The sequence below is a fragment of the Ciconia boyciana genome, chromosome 1, assembly GCF_034638445.1.
Source record: "Ciconia boyciana chromosome 1, ASM3463844v1, whole genome shotgun sequence".
NCBI lineage: Eukaryota > Metazoa > Chordata > Aves > Ciconiiformes > Ciconiidae > Ciconia > Ciconia boyciana.
The window spans coordinates 129,458,501-129,477,738 of NC_132934.1; the positions used below are offsets into that span (position 1 = coordinate 129,458,501).

Consider the following 19,238-nt stretch of genomic DNA (forward strand, 5'->3'; position numbering starts at 1 on the left):
CCAGATAAAAAAGTTGGCAAAAATTTTGGAGAAGGAAAAGAGGATTTGTTTGAACTGGGAATGTTTTCTGTTGACTGGTAATCAGTGAGCTCCATTCAGATTTAGTGAATGGGTGTGTGTATGTTTAATTATAAACACTTAAATATGTTTAAGTAAAAGTACAACAGGTAAAATTAATTTTAAAAGTCATGTGAATATGCTTTATATTTGAATAAGTAAAAAATCATCAATTGTCTCTTAGCTGTAGATGAACACACTTTCCAGCCTCTTTCAAATCTTTTAACATAACAGCCCACCACTGCAGTCCGAATGATTTTTTTTTTTTTCCAAAATCCTATACAGACTACAATAAAGCAGGAAAATACAAATAGTGTCAATGCAAACCCACTTCAGTATTTTTATGCTAAGACAGACCTATTCCAGCACTGGTCTAGCGTCTCTTTTAGTAGCTGAAATTTAAAAAAAACCAACTTTTTTCTATCCTAACATGCCAATAATGCTGAAAGACCTCTAACAAAATAAATACCCTTTTGCCATGTGTGGTGAAGAAACAATCCATACCCTGAAAATTCAACAGTATTTCAGTTAATTTAACTAGATGTTATCAACTGCCATAAACAAACAAGAATTAAGACCCCCTCCAATTCAGTTCTTGAGCCAGAATTGCATTTCATACTCTACTCATTTCATTTACTCTTCCATTATGTACATGAGTAAGAACTATAAGGACCTTCTACACATGTAGCTATTCATTCTGTAGCAATTTACTTATTAAAAAAGTCTCCTTTCTGCTCACAAAATCCTTTTAAAATCCCAAGAGTAGATTCATCATTTTTCTATTGACTCAGTATAGTATTTTTAATCAAGTTAATGCAAGTTTTCTGTCCTTTGATACTAAGAAGCACTCAGTTTAATAAGGAAACTAGGTCAGCTGGAATGTTTTTTTAGAAGAGTTACTTTGCCATACATTCAAAAATGGAAAGAAAATTATCAAGTCATGAAAGTCTTTTAATTTGGCCTGTAAGGCCTAAAAGAGTAATTTATATTGTTTGGATTCGTTTTATCTTTGCTGAATTAAGTAATATTTTTCAGAATTCCTGTTTTAAAAAGACAGGTCAGAAAAAAAACAAGTGACACTGACAACTAAAAGAAATTATCATGTTTCTTATGGAATTATTAAGTAATAACAGGACCCTGAACTTTTATTTAAAGATAATATTTTCTTCCAACTTAGATAAACTACAGCATAAAGTAAGACATTTTCAGTGCTTTATGTTTTCTGTCCACCCCATAGCAGACATATATACCTGTATATCTTTCAGAGTGGAGTTTATAAATCATTGTTCCCTCAGCTTTATGTGCATATCAAATCTACTATGACAGATCACGAGGATGTTCATGAACCACATAGACAAGAAGACACCTAGAGCAGAACAGTACAGAATTTATCTATTGAAAATATGAGATGTAATCTGCCAGCTAGCATTTATAATATATTAGAATAAGGCATTACAGAGCACATACAAAAGTATTTTGAAATGTCCTTGACTTTCAAGAAGCCAGAATAGCTCTTTCAAATATTTTTCTCCTTCAATGTTTTGAGCCTGTCTTTGTCAGAACAGTAGCTGCATAGGATTATTTCCTATTAAGTGTACAGCTTTTTATTTGCGCACAAGAGTACAAGAGTAGGGAAAAATAAATGCTTTTTCTGTTATGATCACATAATTTCCAGTAAATGTGACATTATCCACATTTTGCAAGTGTCTTTTCTTCCTTATTCTCTGTGGCTGCCCTCCTATTCATCCTAAGAAACTGTCATTCCTCAGATGTGACCAAAAAGTCTAGATATTGGTAGCTGTACAAAAATGAAAAACAGTTCACCTAGCCTTATTTGTCTTTTTTCCTGAAGGTGTCGGAGTAGCTCCTCAGAAAACTGAATTTGCTCAAAAAAATCTAGATTTTTTTTTTTTAAAAAGCATATGCAACCCACACAAAGGAATGAGCCTATTTCTATTTAAATTAGCTTATCACAATGCATTTTTTGCCCTTTGCCAAGTTATTCATGAGTGACTTTTTGAATTCTGAATGCTAGCTCAAAAATTCCGAAAAACTAATGGAATTGTTTTGAAGGAACAAAACACCTGAAAAATCAAAACAGGATTTCAGCAATGCTCTGCCACTGCATGGAGGGGTGACCGCTCAACCAGAGGCTGTGGTTGCTCTGTTTCTTGGGTGGGGGTAGGTAGGTGCTCCCTTCAGTCCCGCAGAAGCAGTGGTCCCTGCAGCCTCCATCCGCAGCAGGTTATTTTTACGCTGCCTTCCTACCAAGCCTGGGCTTGTCCGCTGCAGCTGTCCAAATTTCCCACACAGGAGGATGAGCAGACGGGTGGTTTGCAGAAGGGCAGGAACAACTGCAGCAGTGTTTGTGGGGAGGCAGGGTGGCCCCTTTGGAGGTCCCCGCTGCTGCCGCCAAGACCCAAAGTGCGTTGCTGGTCTGTGCTTTCAAAGGGCAGGCTAGCAAAATGAGAGAGGCCTGTTTTGGTCATTGAAATCACAAACTATGTCAGATTCAGGGGGGCTGGTATGTTAGGACAGGTCCAGCACGGGTTGCTATAAGGTGCTTGGGCTCTAGCACCAGGCACAAAGCAGCGGAGGAAGGAGGTGTTCACAGCGAGTAACGCTTGCCTCCCCTGCTGTGCGTGGAAGAGACAAGGCAGAGCTGTATGACAACAAAATAAAAATCACATCTCTCCTCAAGTTCTTTACCCATCTGGGCATTAATGCCAGTTGATATCAACATTAAAAATGCCCTGTTAGAAGACACAGGTAAGTAGTGAACAGAAGTAGTAGTTTAAAATAAACTTACCATCTCTACACTGAAATATCGTAACCCACCTACTTACTAATCAAACATATATTCTGTTTACTGCAGCTCTCAAATCAAAACCTTTGCTTTCAGAGAGGATGCAATTTTCTTTATGTTTAGTTTGAGTTGTATTCAGAATAGTGAAATATAAAAGGAAAGCTTTCAGTTGTCTTCTAACTACAGTCATCACTTTTAAAGAAAGCACAGAATGGAAAAGGATACCCTCTGTGTTACATGTGAAGCACAGTTTATTCTAGCTGCCAAAATGAATCAAACCAGTAATATTTTAATAAAAACCCCTATACTTATTTTGCACAATGCAGCTAGCTTAAAGGAATGCATACTGTGATTCCATCCTAGGAAAACCTAAATACCATGAAAAACAATAATAGTAATGTTGTTGTAGACATGATGGCTTAGACAAAACAAGGTAGAAGCAATATATTTTATTAGACCAGCTGGTATATTAAGCCCCTGAGATCTGAAGACAACCTTGTACACCCAAAAGCTGGCTTATTTTTTTCAGCTGTACATCTCACTCTAAAAAACAAATAACATTTCTACTACAGATTTTTTCTTGTCTGCTTCAGAAAGTTGTCATCAATTTTTGGACTTGTTTTATAACAATAAAATATTATGTAGAGCCAGCTTACCATTTCCAAAGATTATAAACATAACAACTGTGAAACCTTAAATTAGGATTCATATAATTTAGATGCTGATATTATAAATTTACATTTGAGTTTTTCACCTAAAGCTCCTTTGATAGTCAAGAGATGGAAGTGGGACTTTGTATAACACAACTCATCTGATGTTTCACACATTGGCATTAGGAGGAGACAAGTCATGCCATGGAATTGCTATAAAGAGCAACTAGCTTATACGCAGATGGCTGTAAGTATTAAAGTTAGGTGAGAGGAATCTTACCTCTAGAGAAAAAACACACAACAGATCATACACTCACCATAAATAAACCTCCCACAACTTAAGTAAAATTATGCTGTGGGACTGTTGACTCCATAAAGGGCTTATTAAGGACTGAGAATGTTTCTTGTCATATCCTGTGTCTGGAGAAATATTATCATCTTGTTTAACATAGGAAGGATGCAGTGAGGAGAGATAGAATCATTTAGAAAGGGAGAAAACTCACAGGCATCTTTCTATTCTAGTTCCTCCCTCTCCACTTTGTTTAAAGAATATGGAGGAAATCCGCTGATTTATATCACTCCTCAATCTTGTTTCTATGAAGTTATATCTCCTATTGTTAAATTAATGCAGTTCGGGATGCGAATATAATACTCCAAAGTGAAATGAAAAACTGTATTAAAGAAATGAAAAATGTCATTGCTGGTTCCAATTTCTTTCTCATATTCAAACAATTACCCTGTGTTATCAACTTCCCACAGAAAAAAAAAATAAGTTGGTGAAATTGTTTTCCTATATTAAGCTCTCACACAGATAAGTAAAACATGAGAAGTTAAATTATGATATAATTTTGATTTATTCATTCCTATTCCTTTTCACATATCTTTCATTTTTAAACTTTTCAGATAAAGTACCCTAGAACAGAAAATTTGTTCTCCTGACTGCTTTACTTTAGCCCTGTACTTTTTCCAGTAAGCCAGTAGCTGTTTTATCCATACTGATTCCAGTAAGAATAGGATCAAACTATTCACCAAGTGAGTAAAATAGGAAGAACTATAGTTTCAGATAGATCCAAAATTAAAAACTGTATTTTAGAGTAATCTAAAAATAGACGGGCAGGTTTTCCCCTTCTATTATGGTAAAAAAGATTTAATCTTCTGTTCATTCTGTTTTGGATGGTCACTATGCACCTGTCATGCCTTTTTTCCTGTTACTAAAACATGATGCAAGTATTTTTAAATTTCTTTTTAAAAAGTAATTGATTAATTAATTGAAAGAAATTGCACGAGAGAGTAACCAATAAAACACCAAGGTGATTTGCAGGGTTGTTTTTTTTTTAAAATCTGATTTCACTTTTTTAAATGAATTTGAGTTCTGATCTTTCTCAACAAAAAAGCCAAAAGATGAAATATTGACTCTGTTAAGTCAATGGGCAAACTGCCACTGATCTCAAAGAAACCAAGATTTCACTCTTGATTCACACTTGTAAAACAATTCCATGTAAAACTTATTTCTTAAATTTTATATGAACTGTTTTTCCATTGTTTGTGTACTATATTTTAGATGGTTAATTAATACTGTGAGGCAACAACATGACAAAAAGGCAACAACATGACTAACATAACTTCTTTATTTGGGGATGGTGAAGGGCAGAGGACAATATTTCTGAGGTCATCTCAAGACATGAATAGTCTTTAAGATAAGTGTAATTTTGATATAGTGGAATACATCTCAGATTGTTTCTACATTATTTTGATGTTACTGTTCTCTTAATGCTGTACCCAAGCAGGTAATGCTGCAGTAAAAATGAGATGCCTTTCTTCTTCTTTAAACAAAGGTTTTCTGCCTGTAATAACAATTGTAATGATTTCAGATACATGTATTTTCTGGAATTTCTTGCTGAGTGTATGTACTACCAATATCGTTTCACTTAGTAGCTCTGAGTTAAGAATTTGACTAAGCCAACTGAAAGATCTTGAAAACAATGTAAAATTGCCCTCCATTTTAAAGCCCTCCAGTTAGTGTAATTGTGTATAGACTGTTTTTAAGGATGTGTACAGATCGTTTTTAAGGATGGAGGCAAGACGAGGTCCATATGCTACCGTATTTGTACATTTTATACCCTAGTTTATTAACATACCATCCTGGAAGACTCTACTGTACACGTAAATTATCTAAAGATTTCAAAGAAAAGCTAGGGAAATGATAAATGCTCGGTCAGGACAATATTGTTGGATTTAACATACTCTAGGGGAACGTAAAAGTAAAACGAAGTCTTCTGATTCCATAGCAATAATACAAAACATTAACATTGAATGTCATTTAACTACATTTTAAAAGGTTGCTTAACAAGCATCTTGGGTGCTTTAAGAACAGATTTATTTAATTTTTGTAACATCTTATTGAACTAAGGGCTTATAAGTCTTTTATGTCTTTAGTAGTCACTAATACAGTTTTGTGAGAAACATTTTTGTCTACAGTTTCCTTCTCTCTGTAGAATGGAGCTCATCTTAACAACTTCACCACACTAAACTGAAACAATGGGAAGCAGCACCATGGTAACATCATCTACTCAAAATGTTTATATTTCAGTATTCTGATATGACTCATGAAGAAAGGGAAACTGACTCACACAAACAAACTTCCATCACACCAAGAAATAGCATTTTGTTAAATTTTTCTCAATTGATGTAAAAAACACTTTTTTTTGAGTTCTTATTTTTTTACATTAGTTTTTAACCTTATACACAAAGCCACAACTGAAAAAAAATCTGCAGTAAAAAAAAAAGCCTAATACAAGTTTAAAAAGTCATCAGGTTCCTAATAACACCACTATGGATAGAAATAAGCAAAAATGTCATAGGTTTAACAACAGTATACACAGCAACACACCGCGCTTGTTACATAATATCTAATTTAGGTGGAATTCTTAATTTTCATCAGGGAATAAGAAGAATTCTTCTACTGATAATGACATGTTAAAACACCCCCTTAACTTTCACTGACACCATATTGTCAACAGGGAGTACAGAACTCCAACAAAAGTCATGGCTGCATCATCAATTATACTGTTTCATAGCATCTGCCCAAGTAACTACCACAAGTCCTACATATTTTTTCCATTCATTTACATTGTTTGAGATAAGCAGAGACATCAACGGGCATGACACACAGTGAACAAGGATGACTAAAATAAGCTCACAAATACTGAAACTTACTTTAAAGTACTAAACACAAAACTTTCTAATATGTCTCAGGGTTTTATAACTAATGTTCTATTTTTACATTATCCACACAAAAAGCCACAAGAGACTGATGACTTCTCCTCTTCTGAAGATACACTATTAGGTAGAGAGGAAGACCTAGGTTATAGCAAGGGAAGTGCAAAATGAGGTGTACTTGTATAAAAAGCATCAGTAAAATAAGAAAAGTCAGCAATAGTGGCCATGTCCTGGAGGAATTTTTGACAAATAACAGAAAAATATAACAACTAATAAGGAGAGAATATTATAGAAGGTATTATGAATGAATTAGGACTTCGTCCAGAATGACAAGCATATAAATATATGAATCACCCAAAAGGAACACGTTATTCATCAAATCTAATTTTAGGCAGAGGAAACTCTACTCCTTCTACAGCCCATAGAGGTTGTCTTATAAATTCTGACCACCCAACTCTGCCTACATCCCTGAATTACTGTCTAGAGGAGCTTCTCTCTCTCCAGTTATCTCCAATTATTAAAGCTGGCCTTTGTGAACACCACAATTTGGCATATCACAAAGGTAGAAATGTCAGAAGGCCACGAGCAGCAAGGTTTGAAATAGAGCTGGGAATCTGTCTCCCTTTAACTTATGCATCTGTTCTTTCACTAAGTTGCTGAAGTTGGTTTTCTAATTCATAATTTCATCCTATAACATACAGTACATGACATCATTTGCACTTACTTTGAAGTAAAATACATAAAGCTTTGCTCATTGCTGTCTTTGTATAAGGCTGGTTTTGAATAACCCACTAACCACATTTACAATGAATATGTTAAATGAACATTTATAGAGAATGTTTTAATCAAATCTCTGCATAACATTCTGATTATTATTACTCATATACACACAGGAGATTAATTTAGACCCTTGTTTTCAGCCATACAAAAATGATCGCACTATAAAAGAACATCTCTCATTTCTAATTAAAAAAAACATCCAACCCACTCTTCAGCCATGAATTTGTTAAACCTACAGGATTTTATGTATTATAAAAATGCTAGGTTGGTATTTTGAACATGCTGCTTTCATAATGAGTCTATTGTTTGCTTTATATTTTATTAGTCTTTGCACAGAATAAATAGAATTTCTATCTGAATATATTCTGGAGTTGAATTAAATTCATGACGAACAAAAGGAATGAGCATCAGCTCTGGTAATTATTAGGATCAGCTGAAGCAAGGAGGGGCTGGGTGCTTTCAAAATGGTTCATCCCTGTCATTAACTGCAGAAACCAAGCAGAGTCTGTTCTTAAGCTCCAAATGCTTGGAAAAAAAACCATCTTTGTTCTTTAACACTTTTCTCACTTAGCACCTGCTAAAAAAAAAGAGGTACATGCTTATTGCAGCACCTTTCTGCATTCCAAGGTATTGAGGGAGAAAGAGCAGCAGAAGTGGAAAGAATTAATGCCAACATTTTGGGGAAAAAATGGTGCACATTTTGTCTTACATGGTTAGAATACAGACCACTTAAAGCAGGCTAAAACCTTCAAAGTCATGTGTGTCGTTCCCCCCCCCCAAAAAAAAAAAAAAAGGTGACTGGCCATGTGTATAAGATCCAAATGTAGTGAGCTGTGAGGCTAGGTATATAATTTAATTATAATTATTTCTTCATACAATTTATTTTCATAGTGGACTTTTCAGCACTAAAAATACATGCATACTTATGATTTTTAAGATTTTCTACTGTGCTAAAGATGACTAATTCTGTCAGAAAGCAAAAGAAACAAAGCTTATTCAACAAATTGCAACCATTAAGCAACCCTAACAGAGTCAACTACCGTATAACTGTGAAACAGACAAATTACATTCTTTTTTTTGCCTAAAAAAAATGAAGATTAAAAAAGTCATGGGTAGTAGACAGAAAAGAGTAAACTGGCACTTTCAAGATTATTGCAGAAATATTTTAAACCAAGCAGACTAAATTTAAATAATAAAAAGACTTGTATGAATTTACATTAAATTTAGTATTGCTAAAGCTTGATTGTGAACATGCTCAAATTTCTAAATCTAAAATTGCTCATTCCAGCAGGAGTTGTTTTCAAGGGGACTTTAAGGGGACTAATCAACGAATAAAGACAATAAAGGGTATCTCTGAGGAAAGGCTTCAGGAGTAAGAACATACTGATTAGCTCTGATTCCATCTGCAAAGTATAAGGGCTTTTCATTGTAACAGAATGGAAAAAATATTTTAATATTTAAAACTAAAAAAGACATGGAGGAATTGAGTAAGTAATGCTCCGACTGCAAGGCTGACGGGGTCTGTTTGCTTTATGATGTTCATCATGGAGAATTATTTGATATTGCAGTGGGGACACATATACTCTCTCTTAGACACAAGCTGGACTTCATTTGACCTGAATGAAATTCTGCAAAAGTGGAAACAGTTTGTGCTTGCAAATGTCTTGGTAGTATAAGTAACAAAAAGAATATTACTAAACCTAACTTTTAATTAAAATAAATCACTGCTGGAAAATATTTTTGACCCATGTTGTGCAATATGACTAAATTAATATTATGCTGTTAAAACATGATTCTTTCCCAAGTCTGAACATACACTTAATTAAGTATGTCGCAGAGAGCATGTATGCCTTAATTAAAATTCCACATATAAAAGAAAAAATTGCTAATCTGACCAATCCGAAGGTATAAATGTCTACAAACATTTTTGTACGCTGTAGGACTTTTTAGAACGTGTAATTACATAACCAGAAACCAAGAAGCACCACTTACGCTGTTTCTGTGAATATTTTCATTAGTTACAAGCTAGAATAATCAGTGCATAGTTTGTATTTTGCAAAGCAGATCATTTGTAAATCAGATCTCAGAACAATAAGGAAATTGATTCAAATCATTTAGATGATAATATATTTTCAGTGTGAGATACAGATCTTCCAAACAACATTAAAATCAAAGCTAAAAGAATTATCCTAATAAAAACCTGAAAGATACATCCATATTATAAGAAGAAATCATATTCTGGATCAGAAGTAAAGTATATACTTATTCTTGATAAGGAACAGCTACATAACATTTGAAGATTTTGTGTATTATTTACAAATGTTAGTGCCATGCTTCTGCCATTAACAAGACTTTTTTCATAAAACCAAAAATATGAGCAGTAAATATGGTTGTTACTTTAAAGGTGTACCTAAGGTGGCATTCAGTGCTTATAATTTAAGCTAAGAATGGGCAATTTGTTTTCTCATTCTTTAAAAGAAGGGAAAATAATCTTTTTCCATGGCTTAGGGATTTTCAAATGCTATAGTTAGATGAAATGGATACCACCTATAAAGTGAGTTTGACCTTTTTCAAAATGTGTGAATTTCCTTCTTCTTTCTTTTCCCCAACTTTAATTCTAAATCAGAACACAAGCCATTCCATATTCCACTATAAGGCGCATAGGTATGTAAGGTGTGGAGCACTGAGGTTATGACAGCAAGCATACACAACATCAATATTGAAAATAATGTGCCTATATAATTATATCCACAGTTTAATAGTCTGTAATAGCAACAATGGTTTCCCTACAGGAGACAGCAAGGCTGCCAAAGTGCATTGTGTGGAAAAGTAAAGGGGATCCTGAAGTCAGTGATCTTCCACAGTTGCCCAGAGAGAAGGAGAGGTGAGGAAGGCAGGCTGCTGCCACGTCCCACCAGTGTCATAGCTGGCTCACCCTGCCTGCCTTAAGTAATCCAGGAGCTGCTACTTAATTTACAGTATTGCAGTTGCTCATACATATGGCCCTGTTCTTCCAACAAACTCTTATGAAGATGTTCTACCTTCTACTCTAATTGCTATGCGTAATAGTAGAATGAAGGCTTTTTATGACTGTTTATAAGGTCAAGAAAATGATTTCTATCCTTTCTCATATTGTCTGAAGACATCCTATCTTTTATTTTCCAGTAAGATTTATGTTATTCTTCCTTTTTTATTAAGAGAGCAATGCACTCCTGTCTTAAAAATCACCAGGAACTTCAGGTTACTCTGAATGTCAGTGTACTTTCAACGTACTTACAGGATACATTCCTCACATGTAATTACGTGCGTATGTCCCCTCAGTATTAGGTCTGCCATTCTAATTTAGGTAGATCTATGGTGCCAATGACTTTAGAATTTGAGATTCAAACTTGTGTGTATTTGAAACAAAGAACACATATATTATTTGCGTAAAGTACCACAAGAAGTCTGTGCAAGAAATGTTTAGCATCTCTCCCACCCCACAAATTCAGCAAAGGATTATTCTCAGGAGGTCTTAATAGCTTTTTTGTTTGATTTTATTTATAGAACACCTAAACTATCATTTGAAAAAAAGACTGTTTACAATAAATAACTTCAAGACATTTGTACAAATGACTGCCTGGGCCCAAATTTAGTTTGCAATCTGAAGAAAAGTTTTCAGTAAAAATTGTTCAGAGATAGCTTATCCACTGAAATAATGCTACTTTCTAAAATAATCATTTTTATCTTGTTCATTCCAATTTGAGTTTTGGAGAGCCAAAGGAAGAAGAAAATTTTAGGTAACTGGAGAGTATCCCTATGATTGTGTAACTCTAACTGGATATTCTGCCAGTTTTATCAAGACATCAATACAGAGATAGTATAAAATTAGTAGTACTATGAGTAAATCTGTTTGTTTTGTTTAGTCACATAATATTATCAAGATGGTATGAAGACCTACAGTACTACCCAAGCAGTTTAGTAATTTGGAGGTTGTCCTTACATCTGCCGGGGTTTGCAGAGGTGGAAACTGAATTATTCCCACCATATGCATTCATTCATTTTCAGCACATCAAAATCAGCCAAGTCTCTTTCTGTCTCTGTCTAGTTAAACATTAAATACTGAACTCCTACCTACACCACAAGTGATGAATTACATTTTTAAACTATTACTACAAATAGTAACATGCATCTCATTCCAATGTTTTTTTCTTTCTCCTTTCTGTCAGTCTGAGTCTGTTTGAAATACTGCTGTGCAGTGGAGCACCAACCATAGGGACAGAAGGGATCACCTGAGGACTAGGGGAATATGTACTCTTCGAATCCATACCTCATAAATTGCAACCGATAATTGACAACCTCCTTCTGGTATAAATCAAATTCTTGAAGACTCTGTTTCTGCTTTCTTCATATGAGAGTCAATCAAACAGAGTATATGGATGTTTACTGTAAGTTTAATCACTAGACAGTAATTGCCTGTCTGTACTAACCAAATAAATCAGTTCCATACAAAAGAAAAATTATGAAGAGATCCTGGATATTGAGCTTAAATAAATATGATTGATTACTTGAACTCTCTCAAAACAACGTAAACAATATGATTTCCAGACCGGAAAGAAAATTACAAACCATAATTCACTATAATTTCTGATAATGTGGAGGGCAAATGGGATACATCAAAACAGAAAACAAACCTTTCACCATAAAAGGAAACTGTTACAATTCAACCTAATGCACAATGTAAAGTGCTGTTACTAATTGTCGATGCACAATATATTTATATATTAGATACTAAAAAGGAACAAGAAAAGGACACAGAACTCCTCTAAGATTTGTGTCTTGGTTTATTTGGTACTTTGAAGGTGCGAGAACTTACGTATACAAACATCTTTGTCAAACGTATGAATCTAGTTCACCTCCAGTTTGCCAGGAAAATCCTGTTTCTGCCTTCTTTTAGGGAATATCCTGTGGAACTGCACTGCATTACAGAGATCGTGATGTACTCCTGTCTTCTAATGTCATCCTATAATTCTAGAGGCTAATCTTCTACCTTAGGTGTATGTTCAGCTAAATTATTTACATGTTTGTAAACCAGAGGTTAGAGGTCTAGTGAGGAACTGAAAATTTAATGGACCATTCTTCATACTGTTCTGCCACTGTGGACATTATGGTACATATTTTGTTTTCATCTATGATGGATTTTACATATTGACATGGTAGTTTTAAATGCAGATTATATTAAATGCATACTCTTCAACTGCTGTTTGCTAAATTATAGAGTTTATTTATGTTACATAATTACTCTGTGGAACTTGATACTTCAAAATGGTTTTCAAGTCAAGAATAAAAACATTAAAAAATAATCAGAGTAATGTAAAATAGGTTAATTGGTAACCACGACACATGACGATTGAGATCAGGAAGTTCTTGAACTATAAACTACAGAAAGCTGGGAGAGAATACCAGAGGAAGAATGCAATCATGCTTCAGCCATGCGCTGTTCAAACACTACCCCTTACATACTTATCACCCAGTTGCAATTGTCTCACTGGGCTAGAGCTACTGCTATTGGGTTGTAGCTACAGATGTTCTTATGTCCCAAGGCATTTAACCACATGAAGTATGATAGACTTAATGTTCTTATTTTTTGTTAGGGGTAGTGCTTGCTGAAGCTACCTATTCCTTGTCCACATTTTCCATTCAAAACCAAGAACTACCCACAAGCTTTTGCAATAGACCAAAACTCAGACTTGTTCAAAATGTTATACATATTACTGTGAAGTATTCAGGACAGCTTTGATGTATCAACTGTTCATATCTAGGCACACAGCAAAGTTTTGTGCAAAAGCGGTTTATGTAGGTACATTGACTTAAATACGCACAACTCAAATCACAATATTCAATGTTTTTTCTAAATATAAGAGATAGCAAGAGCCTGTAATTACCTGTAACTGTTAATTCCGTAGTTCTTCTGACAATAAAGAATCCATATTTTAACTCACAAGTGTAATTTCCAATGTCATCCTCTCTAACTTCCCGAATGACAAGAGTGTCCTTTTTAAACACAATACTTGATCTCCACGTCTTTGACTTGCATTCCTGTTTAAAGATAATATAACACTTCAGTGACTAGGTTCTTACACTTAAATTGGACCACTGTTGACAATGTTCTCAAAGCCAAGAAGGCCAGGCAAGAGCTCAGGCTAGTTATGAGCTTTACATACACTAAATATCTGAAAATCCAGTTCAGTTAAGCGCTGATTTAAAAGAAAAAAGACTATAGAATTTTATCATCTGACTTAATATTTGCCCTCTGAGAAGAAAAAGGAGTTGATTCCTTTGGCGGTTTTCTTTTGACATTAGTTTGCTGAGGGGCTCCTATTTCATTTACTTATTTGCCATTACACCTATATCTGCAATCCATGACTGTTGTATTACCAGTAGCTACAGGTTGCAGGGGATAATTTTTTTTTATTTTATTTTTTAAGAAACTTATAAATAAAAAAGTAGAGAAACGGAAGAAGATGAGAATGAGGAGAAATGAGGTTCAGTTATATATCTCTTTCTAAAAATATCTTAGAATCAAAACTCTCTGAACTCTTAGAAGAGTACGTGAGGTTTGTATCTACAAAAATGGGTTAACATTTCAATCTTTACTACCTAAACATTACTTTTTATGCTATAATACAGAATATACATTTTTGCATGCGTGTTTCTTAGCTCCCTAAAATTATTAACTTATTTTCACCTAATTAACCTCGGTACTATTTGAAATAGCTTTGAATAGTCTTAGTGTTTCTAGGTTTTCTAATTTTTTTTGTACTGCAGACCAGTATATTTATAAGCTATTAGAAAAAGGATTGGTGCTTTTCATAAGAAAAATGTCTTTTGATGAACTGTCACAAAATATTTTATTTGATTATCTTAGCATAATCATTGTTTATACAGTAAGGGCTTTTTTAAAATGTTAAAGCATAAAAGGTCGTTTGAGTTCATTCACACAAATACTGTCAATGACTCTTAAAAAGCCAATCTTTTGAGCTCTTCTTTAAGAAGCCAGCCATAGTTTTAAATTTGATAAAACTTCAGGTATATATCGTATTACAAACACAAAATCCAAGATGACTATGAGCAAATAATTGGTTACATACCTCCCATCTTAGACATACTGTCAGTTAATTCTGCCAGAATCCTTCTAGGCCAGAAGTTTTTACTTAGATGGCATAGTCTTGTGTACCATATTTAAATGCATTTATGTAATCAAGTAAATTTTCAGACTTTTAAAAAATAATTAGAATGCATACCAGCACATAGTTAAACTAGGACTTCCTATATACACAGACTACTGTAAATGACTGTGGAGACAAAATACACAGAATCTAAATTTCAGATTTACTTAACTGTTTGGGGACTTTAAATTGTGTGCATTACAGTACTGAGGTACTGAGTATTTCCTGCCGATGGTAAGAAACACAGAACTCAAGCCGCTCTTTATGGAAGCTCTAGTGAGCTGCCCACAGACAGCACTATTTGCACAAACTTGGCCCTTAAGTAATGATCTAGAAATCAATACACAATATTGAAATAAAGTTATTGATAAAAACAATGAAATCACTGATACTTGCAAGTAGAAGTTAATAAGTAAAGACCAAATTTTTGGAAGTCTTTGCTGAATTTTATGCTGCAAAATTAAGCCATTCATTCAGATAACAGCATGCATAGCTACCCTATTTATATCTTCCAAATAGATTTTATGTCTGAGTTTTTAGAAACATACTCTTTAGCCTGGTATAGCACAAACAGTTGCTGTATAAGCAGCTCACATGGCTTTACCTTAGCATATCAAACAAGCCCAGACTGGTAACACTTTTCTTTTTTAGCCCTCTTGTTAGCAGAAAGCTGCCAATTCTTTGACATCCATAAATGGATATTAAGAAAACACCAGCTCTAAAGTTTACTAAAGGAAACATTTGAATCTCTCTCTCTCACTTAGTTCATTCTTTTCTGTCCTTGATTCTGTTGTCTGTTCTTAAGTCTTAAAACAATCCAAGTGGCATATCATATTTAGATCACGAAAATCATCAGAACATTGCATAATATCTTGTTGAAGGTGAAAATCTTTTGCATTCCTTACCTTATACCACAGAATTTCAGGCTCCCTAAATGGAAATAAAAAATCCTCAATTTCAGGGCATGAGATTTCCTTGCTTTTGCTAAGCTCAGCTTTTTCAAAATATTTCATCTTTGAATTGTAGCAGAGTCCAGTGTCATTTTCACCCACCGTCAGCGAAATGGACACTTTCATACAGTAAGTTGAGTTTCTGCAACGCAATAAAAATAGAAATAAAAGTCTAATACGAAAAAAATGCCAATGCATATGACATCATTGTTTTTAAGTCATTTTCATCCCAAGCAAAAGATAGCAAAACAGACATTGTATTTTGTTTGTATTTTATAGCTCTTTATGATAATTTTATTTTTCTCAGACATTAACTACAATATTTAGAAGGTGTTGGCCTTACCCTGTGACTAGAGGCTTCTTTTTCCCTTTTGTTAAACTCCTTCTAACATTACTGTTCTTACTGTGTATTTGAGGACAATTTCCCCAAAAGCAAATACACAATAAAAGCTCCATGTATTTATCAATGAAACTAGACAACCAACTTGCTGACAGACACCATTACAACAGCTCTTAGGGGTGAATACATCATGTTGTAGTACCACAGGCAAATGCCAAACTGGAACTTGGACACCACACTGAGAGCCACCTACTCATCACATCTGAGCATGCTTTGAAGTGGAAGTGGAAACCTTTTTGCAGCCTTTGATTAAAATGAGTCTTGTGACCCTTACAATTATAGAATAAAGGATGTTTTACCTAACGGACTGTTAACTTGTTTACCTTAGCCTTCAATACCTATACTCCCAGGCCAAAATGTTGCTTCTGCATTGCCTACAGTCTTCATTAGTTTGGGCTCTCTCCTGAAACTTGTTACTTCCTCTGCTGCTAGATGTTGATAAACCAGGCAGCCAGAGACTAGGGAACATTGTCTTCCTTCCCACATTTCAGTGTGCACTGTAATTAGGCTCAAAGACAAAATTACTTGAATATTTTTTTTTTCATTTGAGTTTCCAGTTGGGCAGCAAATGAGTGTGTAAAGTTGAGTACTCCCCAGGAACACACTGTGACAATGCAAGATTTCTCTCCTACTGTTTTGTAAATGCATTTGACCTCTGATCTGCTGAAAGAGGATCCTGCAGAGAGCACTGAAGAAACACTCATTTTCTTATTTCCATTCTCAGACTCTATGAGCTGATTGCTGATTTACAACAGTCTTGTGTGTATCGGACATGGCAGAATCTCAAAGCTGGCTACATTTTCTCCTCTTTAGATTTCTTAATATCCGTTTCCTTTTTCTGTTCAAGAGGGGACAGAAATGCTTAAGAACAAAGAATAAGAGGAATTTCATTCAAAGAACTCTATAGTCCAATTTTCTAGAGAAAAAGTAAACCTGAAAAGGAAGATATTAGGAATTAGGGAATATTCTTAGAAATGTAAATTCTGGATTGGAATGACGCTTAGCTATCCAGCTAATTCATGGACTTGTAAGAAAAACAAAAACAAAATTAAGTCCTTATAAGGAAGCTAGAAGTATAATTTATTACCCCATTCAAGAATCTGGCTGTATAAAGCAAATAAAGTTGTTGAAACTTTATGCAAAGCAAAAAATGCATCCACTGAATATGGATCACTCTTGCTGTTTTTAAGCTGTTTAAGAGCTGATCACCATTCTTACCTGTACATGCAATTTAAAATCATACAGTATTTTAAAAAATACATTTTCATTCTGTACATTATGTTACTCCTCCATTAAGGTGCTACTTGGAATATTTATTTATTATGTGGCATGAGAACATCATAAAAAGTTACCTAACTCAGTTTATCCAAATTGGTAATATTCTCTTTTTCTGTTCTTGAGATACCTATGCCTTGGAAATAGGGAGAAGGTCTAAACAATCCATCAAGCTCTGAGGGTCAAGAGTACATTAAGCAGATGAGAGGACTCCGCTATTGGATGACAGGGAGCAATACATAGTGAGATATTGGCTATTTAATTTGCAAATTTAAATATTCTCTTTTATTCCTTTCCATGTGTTTGAGCATTAAGTTGTGTTCATATTACTGAATCTCATTATTTTAAAATTTATAGAAGGAGTTTGGAGGGGAAAAAAATCCAAAAAAACACTTAACTGTCATCCCATTCTCTGAAGAAGCAAGCTAAGTAAAATTTTCATATATGTTTTTTTTGTCTTCCTTCAGTATTCAGAGTGAATTGGCCAAAAAATCTGATTTATGTTTTGGTCTACTAAGAGTTCTGTTCTGCAACAGTGACAATGTGAATTGCCAGAGCTGGAATTCCTTCTGAGGCACATCCAGGTTTCCATCACAACAGCAGATCCTTTACCAGATGCAGCTTAGGCTTCCTGTTCCATAAGAAGAGAGGTATTTTGGAATATCTCAGAATGTTTAAACCCATTGTTTGAGGAGGATGTTGGTATTTAATGACTCAAAGTTGTGCATGTCTGTGATTTGAATCATATGGATATAAACCTCCTGCAGACAGAAGCACCAATTGACTGAACTTTAAGGTAACTATGTTCTAAACTGTCAGATATAAGGTACTGAAACATCTTGGGTAGATACTTTGTCAGCTGAGTTCCCTAACAGAATTTTCTCTCAAAAGCCCAAAATATCATCAAAAGAACTTAAAGCTCTGGATGTCCCCTGGTGACACAGACTTTCTTATTACGATTCTAAATACTAACTGTACTGTCAATCTGACTCATCTTGTACGCTGTGTCAGAAACCAAGGCTGTTGGGATGAAACAAAACTCAAAAAGAATTATATAAAAGGCAGAGCAACACAAACAGTATAAGCAAAGGAAACCAAGTTAATGGCCTCACAGAACAGAAAAAGAGAAAGAAAATTAAGCAGTCCCCAGGTGGGAATGAAGAAGAAAGACAAAATGAGTTTGCTGATTACAGCTGGAGCATGATGGATACAGTAGATGTGGAGCCCCTCAGCTAGCAGAAAGTGTAGCAGGCAGCAGAGCCCTCCAGCAAGCACGCATATACTGCAGAGGGTAAAAAAGGTTCATGTGTTAGAACTAAGAAAATTTTCCATATTTCTCTTACTGGAGGCACCAGATCAAACAAACAAACAAACAAACAAACAAACAGATCTATGTTGTGAGTTCAAGGAAATATAAGCCAATAGAAACTAAAAGTTACATTCATTATTAAAAGCAAATGCTACAAACAGTTTTTCTCCTTTTATTCTCCAGTGTGGTCCAAACTGTGGACCTTTATCACTAGGCAGCTACACTTCAAAGCAGCACCAGTCTAAAACCTCAAATCTGCAACAGCTACTTAAGTAAAATTCAGGCAATGAAGATCACACAAGTTACAAATACATTGTAGAGAGTTTACTAGAACTGTATGTGTTTCCTCTTGTCCACGAGACTAACTTGCTTATTAGAACTAGGAAACATATTCATCCATTTGCTACCCCTGATGAATAAAAATTATTTCATATGGTATGACAGAGGCTGCTCCAGTGTTTGACATGGACCCATGTGCCCGTCTTCACCCTAACATGTATTTTATACACTACTCATCTATAAATGTTAAAGTAAAAACAATACGGCAATAGTATCTACTTAAATACATTGATTCCATTATAGGT

General features: G+C 34.6%; 1 protein-coding gene across 1 annotated transcript in view; it reads right to left on the reverse strand.

Annotated features, from left to right (window-relative positions):
- Nucleotides 1-19,238, reverse strand: part of IL1RAPL1 (interleukin 1 receptor accessory protein like 1) — a 670,917-nt gene that overhangs the window by 265,375 nt on the left and 386,304 nt on the right. Inside the window, exons 3-4 of the mRNA XM_072852514.1 lie at nt 15,626-15,812; nt 13,437-13,590 (exon numbers count right to left, since the gene is read on the reverse strand). Coding sequence (XP_072708615.1) covers nt 13,437-13,590; nt 15,626-15,812 — 341 coding nt within the window. The remainder of the gene's footprint in view (nt 1-13,436; nt 13,591-15,625; nt 15,813-19,238) is intronic.